Source organism: Microtus ochrogaster, unplaced genomic scaffold (genome assembly GCF_000317375.1).
Source record: "Microtus ochrogaster isolate Prairie Vole_2 unplaced genomic scaffold, MicOch1.0 UNK40, whole genome shotgun sequence".
Taxonomy (NCBI): Eukaryota; Metazoa; Chordata; class Mammalia; order Rodentia; family Cricetidae; genus Microtus; species Microtus ochrogaster.
The window spans coordinates 2455723-2471047 of NW_004949138.1; the positions used below are offsets into that span (position 1 = coordinate 2455723).

General features: G+C 36.9%; 1 protein-coding gene across 1 annotated transcript in view; it reads left to right on the forward strand.

Annotated features, from left to right (window-relative positions):
- Window positions 1-15325, forward strand: part of Kcnh8 (potassium voltage-gated channel subfamily H member 8) — a 484346-nt gene that overhangs the window by 449288 nt on the left and 19733 nt on the right. The window contains exons 12-13 of the mRNA XM_005368749.3: window positions 5604-5642; window positions 13253-13611. Of these exons, the coding sequence (XP_005368806.1) occupies window positions 5604-5642; window positions 13253-13611 (398 nt within the window). The remainder of the gene's footprint in view (window positions 1-5603; window positions 5643-13252; window positions 13612-15325) is intronic.

Below are 15325 nucleotides of genomic sequence, written 5' to 3' on the forward strand. Positions count from 1 at the left end.
AGACACTCTGCTCCTGGCAGCACCAATCTACTTCAAGAAGAAGGTGGGCATCGAAGAGGATCCTTATGGAGTTTGATAGCCATTTGGGCAAGAAACTGTTCTTGCCTGGACTATTGCATATTGTTTAAAAGAATACAGTGTCCGTGTAATTATTTCAGGTAAAGCTAGCCGGAGGTGGCCGGGGTGCTGGAGACCCAGCCCCACCACTCATATTACTACACATCTCTTCCTCCACCTGGTACAGGCAGTGTCTTTGCCTCTTGATCCAATCCTTGTATTTGCTGTCTGTGTCTCAGAAAGCTACTCTTGGTGTGCTCTGTGCAATCTTTGTCTGTTTCTCAGGGAACCACTGAGTTCTCATGGGATGGGTGAGTTTGAGGACAGACTAAGTGTTAGGCTGGGAGCCTAGGCCCCAGTCCCTGGCATGTATCTCAGCCCCCAGGCCTGGTCTGGACTTCAAATCCCAGCAGGCCAGATCCTGACCCCTCCCTGGGGGTGGGGTCAGGACCACTCCCCAGGGTTCTTAAGTGATCCCCCAAAAGAAGAACACGTGATCCCCTTTCTTGCTCCCGGGGGTTGCTTTTCTGCAGCTTCCTGTTTCTCCCTCAGGGCCACCCAAGAGCTCAGATCTCCCATTAAACCTGCATATTTCTTAATTTGGCTTGTTTTGATTTGGCTTGATTGGGAATTTTTGCATCATCAGAGAGCTCGTTTAGGAAATATTCCTAACACTAAGAATCGTCGATCACAGCGTCCAATGGGGATGGTGCTGGAGCAGCCTGCCTGCAAGAGGCTTGCCCATTGACCAGCTTGTGAGGTTCTTTTTTTTAAACATAATTTTCTTTTTTATGATTTTTTTTATTTTTGTTTATGTATGTGTGTACATGTTTGTTGACTTTATGCATGTGAACATAGATGCCTGCAGAGGACACAGGTGTCAGATCTCCCTGGAACTAGAGCTCAGGTAATTGTGAGTCCCCCAGTGTGGGACTGCTAACTGATCTTGGGTCTTCTCCAAAAGAAGTGTGGATTCGTAATTGGTGAGCCATCACTGCAACCCCCTAAATGTATCATTTTCTTTGACAGAATGGTCTACTTTTTCTCTATGTTCTGATATTCTGTCTTCTTTGTGATCTAGCCTATTGATTAAACTTTCCTGAATCTTTTTATTGAGTTGTTGAATTTTTTATTTGTTTCACTTGGCTTTTTTTCTCCTTTAGTATTTCATTCTTTTTGTTAAATTCACTTTTCATATTCTGAACTGATGTCATTTATTTTATTTAGTTAATGGTTTGTGGGTTTGTTTTTTTTGGACTTCAGAGGTTTTCTCCTGGCCTCTGAGTTCATTCATCTCCTCTTTACACTTCTTGAACTCTTTGACTGTGTCTATCTTTGTTATTTCAAATTTTGTTTCTCCAGATACATCTTGGTTTGTCCTTGTTAGGGAAGATTCTTATGGTATTAATGGTCTTTGGAGAGAGATATTGTCTTGGTTTTTTATATTCCTTTTGTTTTGTGCTAGGAGCTAGGACTTGGACCTCTGGAGTGAAGTTGTTGGTTGTATGTTTGGTATCAGTTTCTTGCCCCCCTGTATTGAGTGGGAGTTTTTTGAGTGGAAGTTTAGTTTTGCTGCTCACCATCTAAGATGGTTTAGAATCAGGTAAAAGGTGTTTGAAGCTCACTCTTTTTTATTTTTATTTCTGGCTCTTGAATGCTTTTATTGATTTTTATTGAGCTCTATATTTTTCTCTGTTCCCCTCTTTGCCTCTCCCTTCTCCCCTACAACCCTCTCTCAAGATCCCCATGCTCCCAATTTACTCAGGAGATCTTGTCTTTTTCTGCTTCCTATGTAGATTAGATCTATGTAAGTCTCTCTTAGTGTCCTCATTGTTGTCTAAGTTCTCTGGGATTGTGGTTTGTAGGCTGGGTTTCTTTGTTTTATGTTTAAACTCCACCTATGAGTGAGTACATGTGATGATCTAAAATGGCTGAAAGACACTTAAGGAAATGTTTTACATCCTTAGTCATCAGAGGAATGCAAATCAAAAACTCTGAGATTCCATCTTACACCTGTAAGGATGGCCAAGATGAAAAACACTGATGACAACTTATGCTGGATAGATTGTAGGGAAAAAAGAACACTTCTGCATTGCTGGTGGGAATGCAAGCTGGTACAACCCTTTTGGATGACAGTATGGTGATTTCTCAGAAAATTAGGAAACAACCTTCTTCAAGACATAGTAATACCACTTTGGGGTATATATCCAAAGGATGCTCAGTCATGCCACAAGGGCATGTGCTCAACTATGTTCACAGCAGCTTTGTTTGTCATAGCCAGAACCTGGAAACAACCTAAATGCCCCTCGACCAAAGAATGGATAAGGAAAACATGGTACATTTATGCAATGGAGTACTACACAGCAGGAAAAATAACAACATCTTGAATTTTGCAGGAAAATGGAAGGAGCTAGAAAACATTATTTTGAGTGAGGTAGCCCAGACACAGAAGCTCACTCTTTCAGATAATCAACAAAGTCTGCTGTTAACAGATGACATGGGCAAGTTACTTATCTCCCTGATCTCTAAGATTAAGGAGTTTCTCTAAATCTCTGGTTTCTTTCCTTTTCTATTTTTTCTTATTCTTTGAGAATTTCATACATGGATACAATGTATTTTGGGCATATACATCCTCATTTGCCAACTTCAGCTCTTCCCTACCACCTTTCCCTTTTCCTTACTTCATGTTCTCTTAGTTATCTTTTGAATGTATAACCTACTGAGTCTAACTTGTGCTGCCAAGTATGCACTTGGGGATGGTATCATCCATGGAACCATAAGCAACCTGTGGAGGGACTATGCATCTGAAGAAAACTCACTCTTCCTCACCCAGAAACCATCAATTGCCTATAGCTCCTTAGCTATGGATGGGGGCCTCACAAGGCTCTACCCTTTGGATGCTGAAATGGATTGGGTTTATCTTGTACAGTTATTATAACCTGACCTGAATATTTTTTAAGCCTGTGTTAGTATACCCCACTCATTACTAACTGAAAGAGATTTCCACTAAAATTAACATGCTAGAGTCTGATGTGTTAAAGACATACTCTCAAGTTCTCAAGGTAACCTGTTACCATATAGGTATGAAATCCTTTGTGCCAGAAGCTCGAGGGTCAAGTTTATCCATAAATTCTTGGATTTCCAATACATAAACTAGAAGAGCATGAAGTGTTAGCTACTAGAATGAATGTATCTTGTACTCTTCAAAACATGAACTATTTATTTATTCAAAGAGTTTATCTTTGCTGGAATTTTACCAAGCATAAATTCATAGTGAATTACATATATGTGTGTATTATATTATATAGTCTACTTAGTCCCACTTGACTCTAGACCATAAATGAGTCCATGGTGTAGGAGACCCTTCTGTATTTGTGTTGCTTTCATTGGTTATTAAAGAAACTGCCTTGGCCTAGTTGATAGGGCAGATCTCAGGTAGAAAGGGAAGACAGAACAGAATTCTGGGAAGAAGGGCAGAGACAGGCAGACGCCATGGTTCTCTTGCCCAAGATGGACGCTGGTTAGACTCATGCCGGTAAGCCACAGTCAAGTGGCAATACACGTTAAAGTAGACGGGTTAAACTAATTTGGGAGAGTTAGCCAATAAGAGGCTAGAAATAATGGGCCAGGCAGCTATTTAATTAATACAATTTCTGTGTGATTATTTTGGGGCTTAAACTAGCCAGGTGGTGGGACACAGCCTGCTCCTCCTTACTACAAATTGGTGCCTCATGTTGGGCATCATTCAAGTCCAGTAAGAGATGAGATAATGCCATGTTTGTTAATCTAAGAAAATAAATGAATAAAAATACATCTCATACAGGTCATATTTTAATATGCCCTAATATGGTTGGGCACCTAAATAAATAATTACAGGCAACTAAGGCATGTTGAAAACAAGAGAAGTAGCCTTCCTTCATGGAGGAATACTCTAATTGGTTATCCAGTATCAACTGGTCAGTCCTGACATCATACACATGCAACACTGGACAGACTCAGCAAGTTATATCTACATTTGTATATTATATACACACAACAATAACAGTTATGGAGGAGGGGGCCAGTAATTTGCTAGGTATCAAGTTGGGGAGCCATGATGGGGGGGTTGGAAGAAGGGAAGGGAATTGGAGGAAATGCTGTAATGATATTTTAATAAAGATACTACTAATATTATTTAAATTGAAAATAAAAGTATATGGTCATGTTTGCTACCTGTAGCTACTAATCTGCTCTCACTTCCAAGGTGCCTTGAGACCTTGAGACAGTCTTTATATTGTCTAGTACTTTTATTTCCTATTTAGAGGTATGGATGTATTAAAGTACTTACCTTAGAGGATCAAAATGAGAGTGCACAGGCGTTATGCCTGAAAATGCTTCTCAAGATGCTAATCACACGCTGAATGCTAAACTGACAAAGAATGACAATAACCATAATGTTAGCTATAATGTTTTGCCCTCCAATTTTCTCATGGTCAGCAGCATTGGTAGAATTTACAAGAATAAAATGTATTCTCAAACTCAGCCCAGGCCTCCTGCATCAAAACCTATCTTCTAATGAGATCCCATGTTTACTCATTGGCACAAAGATGACTGAGAGGTCCTAATAGAGAAAATCCACCTGAGGCGCACTCATGCCAAATCTTAAGTCAAGAGACTTGGAGTTGGATACCCACCCACATCCCGAGACTTTAGGTTCACCATCTCATCTTTTCACCGACATCGAAGCTTCCTAGATGTCATTGTTCTTTCTTTAGCCCAAGTTGCAAATAACAGGATTTTTTGAAGCACATTTTCTTGTCTACCATAATATCAAGAGCGCCATAATTTTGTCTTGTTTTTCACATTTATAATTATTCAACTGTCTTTATTTGTCTCTGCTTCAAGAATTATTGCAAACTTATGCCTAAAATGCTTCTGATTAATGCATATTTACACAACTAAGCAGATGCAGAATGGGCTGACTGCTTTCATAAAATTAAGCATTGATGAAACATGTATTTGTATACATGCAATAATGATGCCACATGTGCATAAGTAATAACACATCTTCTTCTCTAAACATCTCAGGATGTAAATGATGAATGGGAGACAGATTTAGAAAACATGTCTGACTCACCGTATGAGCTATTTTAAGTGTATTTGTACATGTGAATAAAATTTTGTTAATTTATAGCATCTATTAACACAAAAAAATATAAGAAGCTGTAATTACATTAAAAAGATATGGGTAATATCAGAGTATGTTTTAAGAATATGTCATAATTTCCATAGATTTTTAATAAATAATAGAAAATATGTATTTTAGGGTACTCTTCTGCTTTATACAAGATATATTCTGGGGTCATAATTCATTCTAAGGTGTATCTTTGCATGTCTGAGATTTGAAATATTTCTTGTATTTGATGACATGTCTCAATTTGATTGACAGGACTTTTTTTCATTTTGTGAGTGAAATGATCTTAAAAATTCAGTTGTTGAGTTGTTATCACACACTTCATTGAAATGTCTAAAATGGTTGTTAAACAGTCTGCTGTTTGTTCTTTCAGGTAATATCAAGATTATCAAACAAAACGGCAGTCTCACAGGTATGGCTGGCTTTTGATTTATATTTTTTTATTTTCTGTTTTTTTGCTATGCTGCCAAGGTTGACCTAGAACGCAACCATTATTCTGTGTGTTTAGTACTTACCAAGATCTGGTATCACGATAAAAGTGGCATCATAAAACGAGGTTTGGTAGTGTTCTTTCTTTTTCCATTTTACAGAGCGTTTTGAGGAATGTTGATGCTATGTCTTCCTTAAAGGATAAAATTGATAGAATTCAGCAGCCAGTTCAGCGCTGGGGTTTTCTTTGTAGAGAAACAAAGGCAACTTTTTAAACCCCATTTCTTGCTTACATTGTTAATATCTTGGAAGAGAATAATGTCTAGGATTTTATCCATTTCTTCTATATTTTTTAAAAGAAAGTTTCTGAAATATTTTTTCAATTCCATGGATCTCATTTGAATTATTTCTAATTTTATTAATTTGAGTTTTGTTTTACTTCTGGTTCCTCTGACTAAAGGTTGCCATTTTTATTATTTCAAAAAGCTGATTTTTTTTTGTTTGATTGATTCTATGCATTGTACTTTGGTCTCCATTTCATCAATTACCTCATTTTTCATTATTATTTCTTAATGTCAACTGCTTTTGCATTTGGCTTGTTGTGGTGACACCACATTAAATAAATGAATATACGGATTAGTGTCACAGAAATAGAGCAAGCCTAGTTTGATCTGTTTGCTTCTTTCCAAGTGTCCCCATCTGTTCTTGTTATGTCTGCCACACAGATGGCACTGCTTCTTATTGTTGAACATGCTATGCAAAAGGAATAAGAAATCTTTGGCTATAACTTTTTACCAGACTTTTGCAGGAGAAGTATTTTACTGACTCAAATAACGTGCAAAACTGCAAGCATATGCTATCCATTGCATCTTCATGTTGTGTCCAATGTTTATTGTGGCTGCATCGGTGCTTTCAATGTCCACTGCTAGACACACACACACATACATACACCCGCACACACACACACACATTATTCTGTTAGAGGCATTAAAGGGTCATAGTTTAAAATTAAAGCATTGCATTCAGTGTACCAGGCTTTTTGTTTAGGCCACAAACCAGCTCCCAAATCATGACACAGAGAGTTCTTATTAGTTATGAATGTTCTTCCTTATCTTAGCTCTTATTTTAATGTTTCTCTTTGTCTGCATTTTGCCTTGGGATTTTTTTCCTTTCTTTGTTTATATCTTACTTTCCTACATCCTCCAGTGTTTGACAGCCTGACTTCTGATCCAGGGTGTATCCCTCTGTTTCTCTCTCATTCTCTCCTCCTTTTCTCTCCAGAGCATAGATTTCTCCTCCTAGTATCTCTGCCCATCAGCCCAACCTATCCCTCTGTACCTAGCTATTCAGGTTTTTATTTGGCTAATCAAATGCCTTGGGCAGTGAAGGTGAAACAAATACAAGACATAAATACAAATGCAGCATAGAAAAAATGTAACACATCTTTTCATCACTAATCAAGGCAGCAGAAACAAAAGTAACATACCTTCACATAGTTCAAGTAATATTCCACAACATAAACAAATGTAACACATCTTTGCCAAGTTAAAATAATAATCCACAATAATTCAGTTAAACTTGTAAATGCTAAGCTCACAGATAGCAGTGGTCACCCACTACTCTTATATGACAGAATATATAAACTTTTATGCCCATTAATATCCACTTTAAGAAATTAGGGGTCCCAATTTTGAAGCATTTGTATTTATAATTACACAGATGCCTGAAGAAAGTAACTAGTCACTTTAGTGACTTGCTGCTTCTGTGGTAAAATCCCATGATCAAGACAACTTATAGGAGGAAGAGTTTTTTGGGACTACACTTGCAGAGAGACAAGGATCCGTCATGATAGGAGCATAACAGGCATACTTGGTGACCAGTGCATGACAATGAGTGATTACATCTTCAGCCACAAACAGTAAACAGAGAGAACAACCTGGAACTAAGGCAAGACTGTGAACTCTCAAAGCTCACCCCAGTGACTACTTTCTCCAGCAAGACTGCATCACCTCCCCAAATATGCCACAAATTGATAACCAGGTGTTCAGACACCTGGGGCACTCAGAGACATTCCCCATTTGAACCACATGTGAGTTCTCCTGAATAGAGGAGACTAATTGCAGGCTAGGTATCTAATAAAGGCATAAGTCTAGGTCCAGTCTACAATGATGCTTGTAAGAGAATGAATTCTTGATATAAGTAGGAACTGTTGTCTTAATTGTAAGAGTCAATTTTCAAGAGACTTGCTCAAAGCAATAGACTCCTTGACAAAGTGGAATTATGAGACGTGAGTGAACCAGCATAAATACGAACAGTTTATAAGTTATCAGTCAGAGGGTTTTAATAGAACCAATGGAGACTTCTTCAAATGAAGGGATGAGTGAATTTTCAATGCCATTGTAACCGACTTAATTTAGATTGTATTTAAGATTTTTCATTTCTTTTAAAAGTTTGCCCTGTTGTATCTTTAGCATGGCAAGCTAATTTTTCTGTCCTACAATGAAAGTATAAAGTGATCCTGTACAATTCCATGAGGGTCTAATTTTTGCTAAAACACAAAGTATTAAATGCTATTGAAAACAAAATAAACAAGGAAAAGCAGTACCATGACTTTCCAATAAAGAATGCAAAGCTGCAAAGTTGATTAAAATATGTAGCTAGAAAAAATATGGAGCCAGGAACTATTAAAAAATTGAGGTATTTAGATTAATAAAAAATTGAATAGCTAATACTTTGTTTCACTTAGTGGCTAACACCTAAGCTAAATGAGCCAGGGTCTTTAAGCCACCAAAGTATTTTTGTTGTTTCATTATACCTATTATAGAAATCACAAATTCAAATATACCAATGAACCAACCACTGGTTGGCGTAATCACAATAGCAGCTCATGAAAATCAAATAATAATCTCAGCTGCTTTCTATTATTTTCACTAGGAACTATTTCTAATTGTGTACACACAACTGGATCTGGAAAGGAGACTGAAGCACAGAAAATGAATTTATTTTCTGCAAATAAACTGACCAGTGAGCATACCCAGAGATCATGTCTGTGTCTAAGAAAGAATCACTGTATTACTTCAGGGGAGTTAGCCTTGTCTCTTTCATTCCCCACTCTACTGCCCTACCCCACATCAGTTATTGTCTCTATTGTTTTTTAATTGTATTTATTGAGCAATATGTTTCTCTCCACTCCACTCTCTTCCTTTGCCCTCCCCTCTAACCCTCTCCCCTGGTCACCATGCTCCCAATGTACTCAGATCTTGTCTTTTTCTACTTCCCATGTAAATTAGATCAATATATGTCTCTCTTGGGGTCCTCTTTGTTGTCTATCTTCTCTGGGAATTGTAGGCTTGTTTTTCTTTGCTTTATATCTCAAAGCAACTTATGAGTGAGTATATATAATATTTGTCTTTCTGGGTCTCAGTTATCACACTCAATATGATGTTTTCTAGATCCATCCATTTGCCCAGAAAATTCAAGATTTTATTTTTTTTCTGTTGCATAATATTCTATTCTGTAAATGTACCACATTTTCTTTATCCATTCTTTGGTCGAGGAACCACTTAGGTTGTTTCCAGGTTCTGGCTATAACAAATAAAGCTTCTATGAACATAGTTGAGCACAGGTCCTTGTGGCACGATTAGGCATCCTTTGAATACATACCAAAGAGTGGTATTAATGAGTCTTGAGGAAAGTTGTTTTCTAATTTTCTGAGAAATCACCATTCAGATATCCAAAGCGGCTGTACCAGTTTGCAGTCCCACCAAGACTGGAGGAATGTTCTCTTTACCCCACATCCTCTCCAACATAAGTTGTCATCAGTGTCTTTGATCTTGGCCATTCTTACAGGTATATGATGGAATCTCAGATTTGTTTTGATTTGCATTTCTCTGATGACTAAGGATGTTGAACATTTCCTTAAGTGTCTTTCAGCCATTTTAGATTCCTCTGTTGGTAGTTCTCTGTTTAGGTCTATACCCCATATTTTATTGGATTATTTATTCATTTGAAGATCTTTTTTTGTTGTTGTTGTTCTTTGTATATTTTGGAGATCAAACCTCTGCCTGATGTGGGGTTGGTGAAGATCTTAACCCATCCTGTAGGCTGTTGCTTTGTCTTGATGACCTTGTCCTTTGCTTTACAGAAGCTTCTCAGTTTCAGGAGGTCCCATTTATTAATTGTTTCTCTCAGTGTCTATGCTACTGGGGTTATATTTAGGAAGTGGTCTCCTGTGCATTCAAGTGTACTTCCCACTTTCTCTTCTATGAGGTTCAGTGTGGTTGGTATTATGTTGAAGTCTTTGATCTATTTGGACTTTAATTTTTGCATGGCGATATATAATATATATATATATGGATCTATTTTCATTCTTCTAGATGTTGATATACAGTTATGCCATCACCATTGTTCAGTAAGCTTTTTTTTATCATTTTATATATTTTTTTCCTTGTCAAAAATCAGTTGTTCATAAGTATGTGGATTGATATCTGGGTCTTTGATTCGGTTCCATTGGTGGTCTTGTCTGTTTTTATGCCAGTACCAGTCTGTTTTCAGTACTGTACCCCTGTAATAGAGTTTGAAGTCAGGGATTGTGATGCCTCCAGAAGTTCTTTTATTGTACAAAATTGTTTTGGCTATCCTGGGTTGTTTTTCCATATGAAGTTGAGTATTGTTCTTTTGAGGTCTATGAAGAATTTTGCTGGGATTTTGATGGGCATTGCATTGAATCTATAGATTTATTTTGGTAACATTGCCATTTTTACTATGTTAATTCTACTTACCCAAGAGCATGGGGAATCTTTCCATTTTCTGATGTCTTCTTCAATTTCTTTCTTCAGAAATTTAAAGTTCTTGTCATATAGGTCTTCCACTTGTTTGGCTAGAATTACTCCAAGATATTTTACAATATTTATGGCTATTAAAAAGGGTAATGTTTCTCTGATTTTTTTCTCAGCCCGTTTATTATTGTGTAAAGGATGGCAACTGATTTCTTGAGTTGATCTTGTATCCTGCTACATTACTGAAGGTGTTTCTGAGTTGTAGAAATCTGTGGTAGAATTTCTGCGTCACTTATGTAAACTATCATATCATCAGCAAATAGTGAGAGTTTGAGTTCTTCTTGTCTGATTTATATCCCCTTTATCTCCTTTTGCTGTTTTATTACTCTAGCTAGGACCTCAAGTACTATATTGAGTAAACGTGGAGAGAGCAGGCAGACTTGTCTTGTTCCTGATTTCACTGGGATCTCTTTGAGTTTCTCTCCGTTTAGCTTGATGTTGGCTGTTGGCTTGCTGTGTATTGCCTTTATTATGTTTACCTATGTTCCTTGTATCCCTGCTCTCTCCAAGATCTTTATTATGAAGGGATGTTATATTTTGCTGATGGTTTTTTCAATATCTAATGAGATGATCATGTGGGTTTTTTTAAATTTTGTTTATATGGTGGATTACATAGACAGATTTTTGAATGTTGAATCTTGCATGCATCTCTGAGATAAAGCCAACTTGATCATGGTGGATGATTTTTCTGATGTGTTCATGGATTTGGTTTGCCAGTATTTTATTGGGTATTTTTGCATCAATGTTTATAAGTGAAATTGGTCTGTAATTTTCTTTCTTACTAATGTCTTTGTGTGGTTTTGGTATCAGGGTAACTGTAGCTTCATAAAAAAAGTTTGGCAATGTTCCTTCTGTTTCAATTGTGTGAAAAAATTGAGGAGTATTAATATTACTTCTTTGAAAATCTCTGACTTGAAACCTTCTGGCCCTGGGCTTAATTTTGGATGGGAGTCTTTTGATGAATGTTTCTTTTTCTGGGTGATGTTTCTATTTCTTTAGTAGTTATAGGTCTATTGAATTTGCTTATCTGGTCTTGATTTAATTTTGGTATTTCGCTTAAGTTTTCCAATTTTGTGGAATACAGGTTTCCAATTATCTGTATTTTCTTCATGTCTGTTGTAGTATCCCCCTTTTCATTTCTGATTTTTTTTTAATTTTGATATTCTCTCTTTGTCTTTTCATTAGTCTGGATAAGGATTTGTTTATTTTGTTGACTTTCTCTAAGAACCGAATCTTTGTCTCATTGATTCTTTGTATAATTTTCTTGGTTTCGATTTTACTGATTTCATCTCTCAATTTGATTATTTCCTGTCATCTAGTCCTCCTGGGTGAGTTTGCTTCTTTTTGTTCTAGCGTTTTCAGGAGTTCTGATATCTCACTAGTGTGGGATTTTTTTTTCAGTTTCTTTATGTAGGCATTTAGTGCTATGAACTTTCTTCCTGTTAATACTGCTTTCATTGTGTCCCATAAATTTGATTATGTTGTGTTCTCATTTTCATTAAATTTTAGGAAGTCTTTAATTTCTTTCTTTATTTTTTCCTTGACCCATTGATGATTCGGGTGAGCATTGTTTAATTTCTTTGTGTTTGTGGGCTTTCTGGAATTAGCATTGCTGTTGAATTCTAATTTTAAGCCATGGTGATCCAATAAGATACATGGTGTATTCCAATTTTTTGTATCTGTTGAGGTTTACTTTGTTATTGAGTATGTGACCAATTTTTGAGACAGTTCCATGAGGCACTGAGAAGAATGTATATTCTTTTATGTTTGGATGGAATATTCTATAGATATCTAAGCCCATTTGAGTCATAACATCTGTGAGTCCCCTTATTTCTCTGTTAATTTTCTATCTGACAGACCTGTCCAGTGGTGAGAATGAGGTGTTGAAGTCTCCCATTATTAGTGTGTAGGGTTTAATGTTTGATTTAAGACTTAGTAGTCTTTCTTTTACATATGAGGGTTTCCTTGTATTTGAGGCATAGACATTCAGTATCAAGATTTCCTCCTCATAGATTTTTTTCTGTGATTAATATGAAATGATGTTCTTTATCTCTTTTATTAATTTTAGTTTGAAGTCTATTTTGTTAGTTATTAGGATCACTACACCAGCTTGTGTGTTAGATCTATTAAGTCTATTTATATTAAGGCATATTAATGACCAGTAATTGCTAGTTCTTGTTATTTTAGTTTTCATTGTCGATGATGTTATTGTGTGTGTTTTTACTTTCTTTGGGATTTGCTACTGTGAGATCATCTATTGTCTGCAGTTTTGTGGATGTAGCTTTCTTGGGTTGGAGTTTTCCTTCTAGTATTTCATATAGGACTGGGTTTGTAATTAAGTATTGATTAAATCTGGTTTTGTGATGGAATATCTTGCTTTGTTCATCAATGGTGATTGAATGTTTTGCTGGGTACAGTAGCCTGGGCTGGCATCCATGGTCTCTTAGTGTCCACATAATGTCTGAACAGGACTTTCCGGCTTGCATTTTTTTCCACTGAGAAGTCAGGTGTAATTCTTATAGGTCTGCTTTTATATGTTACTTAGCTTTTTTCCTTTGTGACTGTTAATATCTTTCTTTAGAGAAGGTAAGCCTGGGTGTGAAAACTAAAGAACCTTTTAAAACTTGGAAATTAAGAGCAAAACATACAAAGGTTTACTAATCTCTAAGGATTTTGATCTTTTTCAGTAGGACCTTTGGCATGAATGATATGCCTCTTGGCGATATGTACTAATCTGTATTATCCACTGATCTAGGCAGAACCCAAGGGGAATGGAAGCATCAACAAGAGACTTCCATCCATTGTGGAAGATGAGGAAGAGGAGGAAGAGGTGGAGGAAGAGGAGACCACATCCCTCTCTCCCATCTATACAAGGGGATCCTCTGTTTCATGCAATAAAAAGATTGGAAATAATAAGAGTTGTCTAGGTTTAAGCCTAAAGCAACTAGCCTCGGGGACAGTACCATTTCACTCACCAATCAGAGTCTCCACAGCCACCTCCCCTAAAACCAAGCAGGAGACTGACCCACCTAACCATGGCAGAAGGAAAGAGAAGCACCTAAAAGTACAGCTTTGCAGCCTGAATACTGCAGGAACCCCAGATCTCAGTCCAAGGTAAGAATGCACTGGTACAACAGTTTCCCAGGTGAGTGTCCACACTTCTGCATGTGCTCAGAAACAGACTAGCACATGCCTTGTAAATTATACAGCTTTTGAGCCTTTCTGTCCCATAAGTAAGGTCACCACCTCAATTCTTCAGTTTGCCTGAACCATGGGGACTGTTTTCATCTATATGTACTCACACATGTATATACTTGTGCTATGAAAATTGTACTTATAATCATTTAAAGGGGTTCCAGGAAATATTTATCACTTCTTCTTTGTACTAATTTATCTCAACTTCTCATGATGTAACTTATAATTGAATTCACAATAAAAATGGAACTACAGGTTGAAATGATAAATGATTATGGTCTGTTGTCCTTGCCACAATATTCTGCTTGTTATCCATGGATAACTAAAGCTAGTTTTACTCCTCTTCTATATAATAAAACCGCTTTCATTCGCACTGAAACTAAAGTCACTTTAGAACTGATTAAAGGGAATTGAGATGGTAGAAAACCCATGTTGTGGTGCCAGAAAGGCACTAAAAGCCATCAGAATCTCCAACACCCGAGCACCCACATGAGGAAAATATCCCCAGTACTTTCTAGTTTCCATGCACCTTTTGAGGTGATTTTCCATCCATTTTTGTATTTACTCTTCCTGGAGTCAAAAGAAGTCATTTGTGTTATTTCTTCCTATAGTGTTGTGAAAATAAAACTCAAGACTTAAATATTCTGTCAAAGGCCTCAGCAATAGTAAGGACTGGAAGCTGTATTCAAATTTTTTCTCTACTTGTAAACCAAATATTGACTCTAAAATACTCGTTCTTTAGTCACTTGCAAAAAACACATTGTAGCATCTGTGTACAGCACATTAGGCTGAATGGCAAGGGAGCGTGATAACTTTTAATTAGAAAAGTCTTGGAGCTGGAAGAGAAGGGACAGTAGGATCACACACTTGTCTCATGAATGTGTGTTCTTTTACATGGTGAGCATTTCCTGAGCATTTGTAGTAAATGATTGGGGACAGTCATTTTTTTAATTTTGTATCCTTCCATATATATTTCCACAGAATACTTCCATTCAGCAGTAAGCAAATTAGACCCCATTTACCAAGGAAAAAGACTCAACGCCTCTCAGTGATTTAAACATTTGGGCTGGAGCCAAAGCTAGGTTGAACACATTTGCCTTGTATACATGTTATTCAGTTTCCAGAATAACAACATAATAATAACAACCACAAAAACATTGAGAAAATAAAAATTTTTAATATTCATATAAATAGTTTTAAAAGTTATCATTGAACTTTTTTTCTACGATGTTTCAGTCATTGAGTTAAAATGTTTTCTTCTAGATGGAGGTAAAATGTATGTGTGCTGTGTGTGTGATATTTTGTGTTATGACAAATAAAGCTTGTCTGAAGATCGGATGGTGGAGCTAGCCAATAGTTAACCATAGAGACCAAGCAGTGATGGCATTTAATCCCAGTGCTTGAGAGGAGAAGGCAGGAAGATCACAAGTTCAAGGCCTCCCTGGGCTACAAGAGATTGAACTAGTCTAGAAGAGAAACAGATCCCAATGATGGTGGCTCACACCTTTGATCCCAGCACTTGGGAGTTCAACCTTTGATCCTAGCACATGGGAAACTCCCACCTTTAATCCCAACTCTGGGGAGGTAGAGACAGAAATATAAGGTGGATAGAAACAAAATTCCCCCGTTCAGT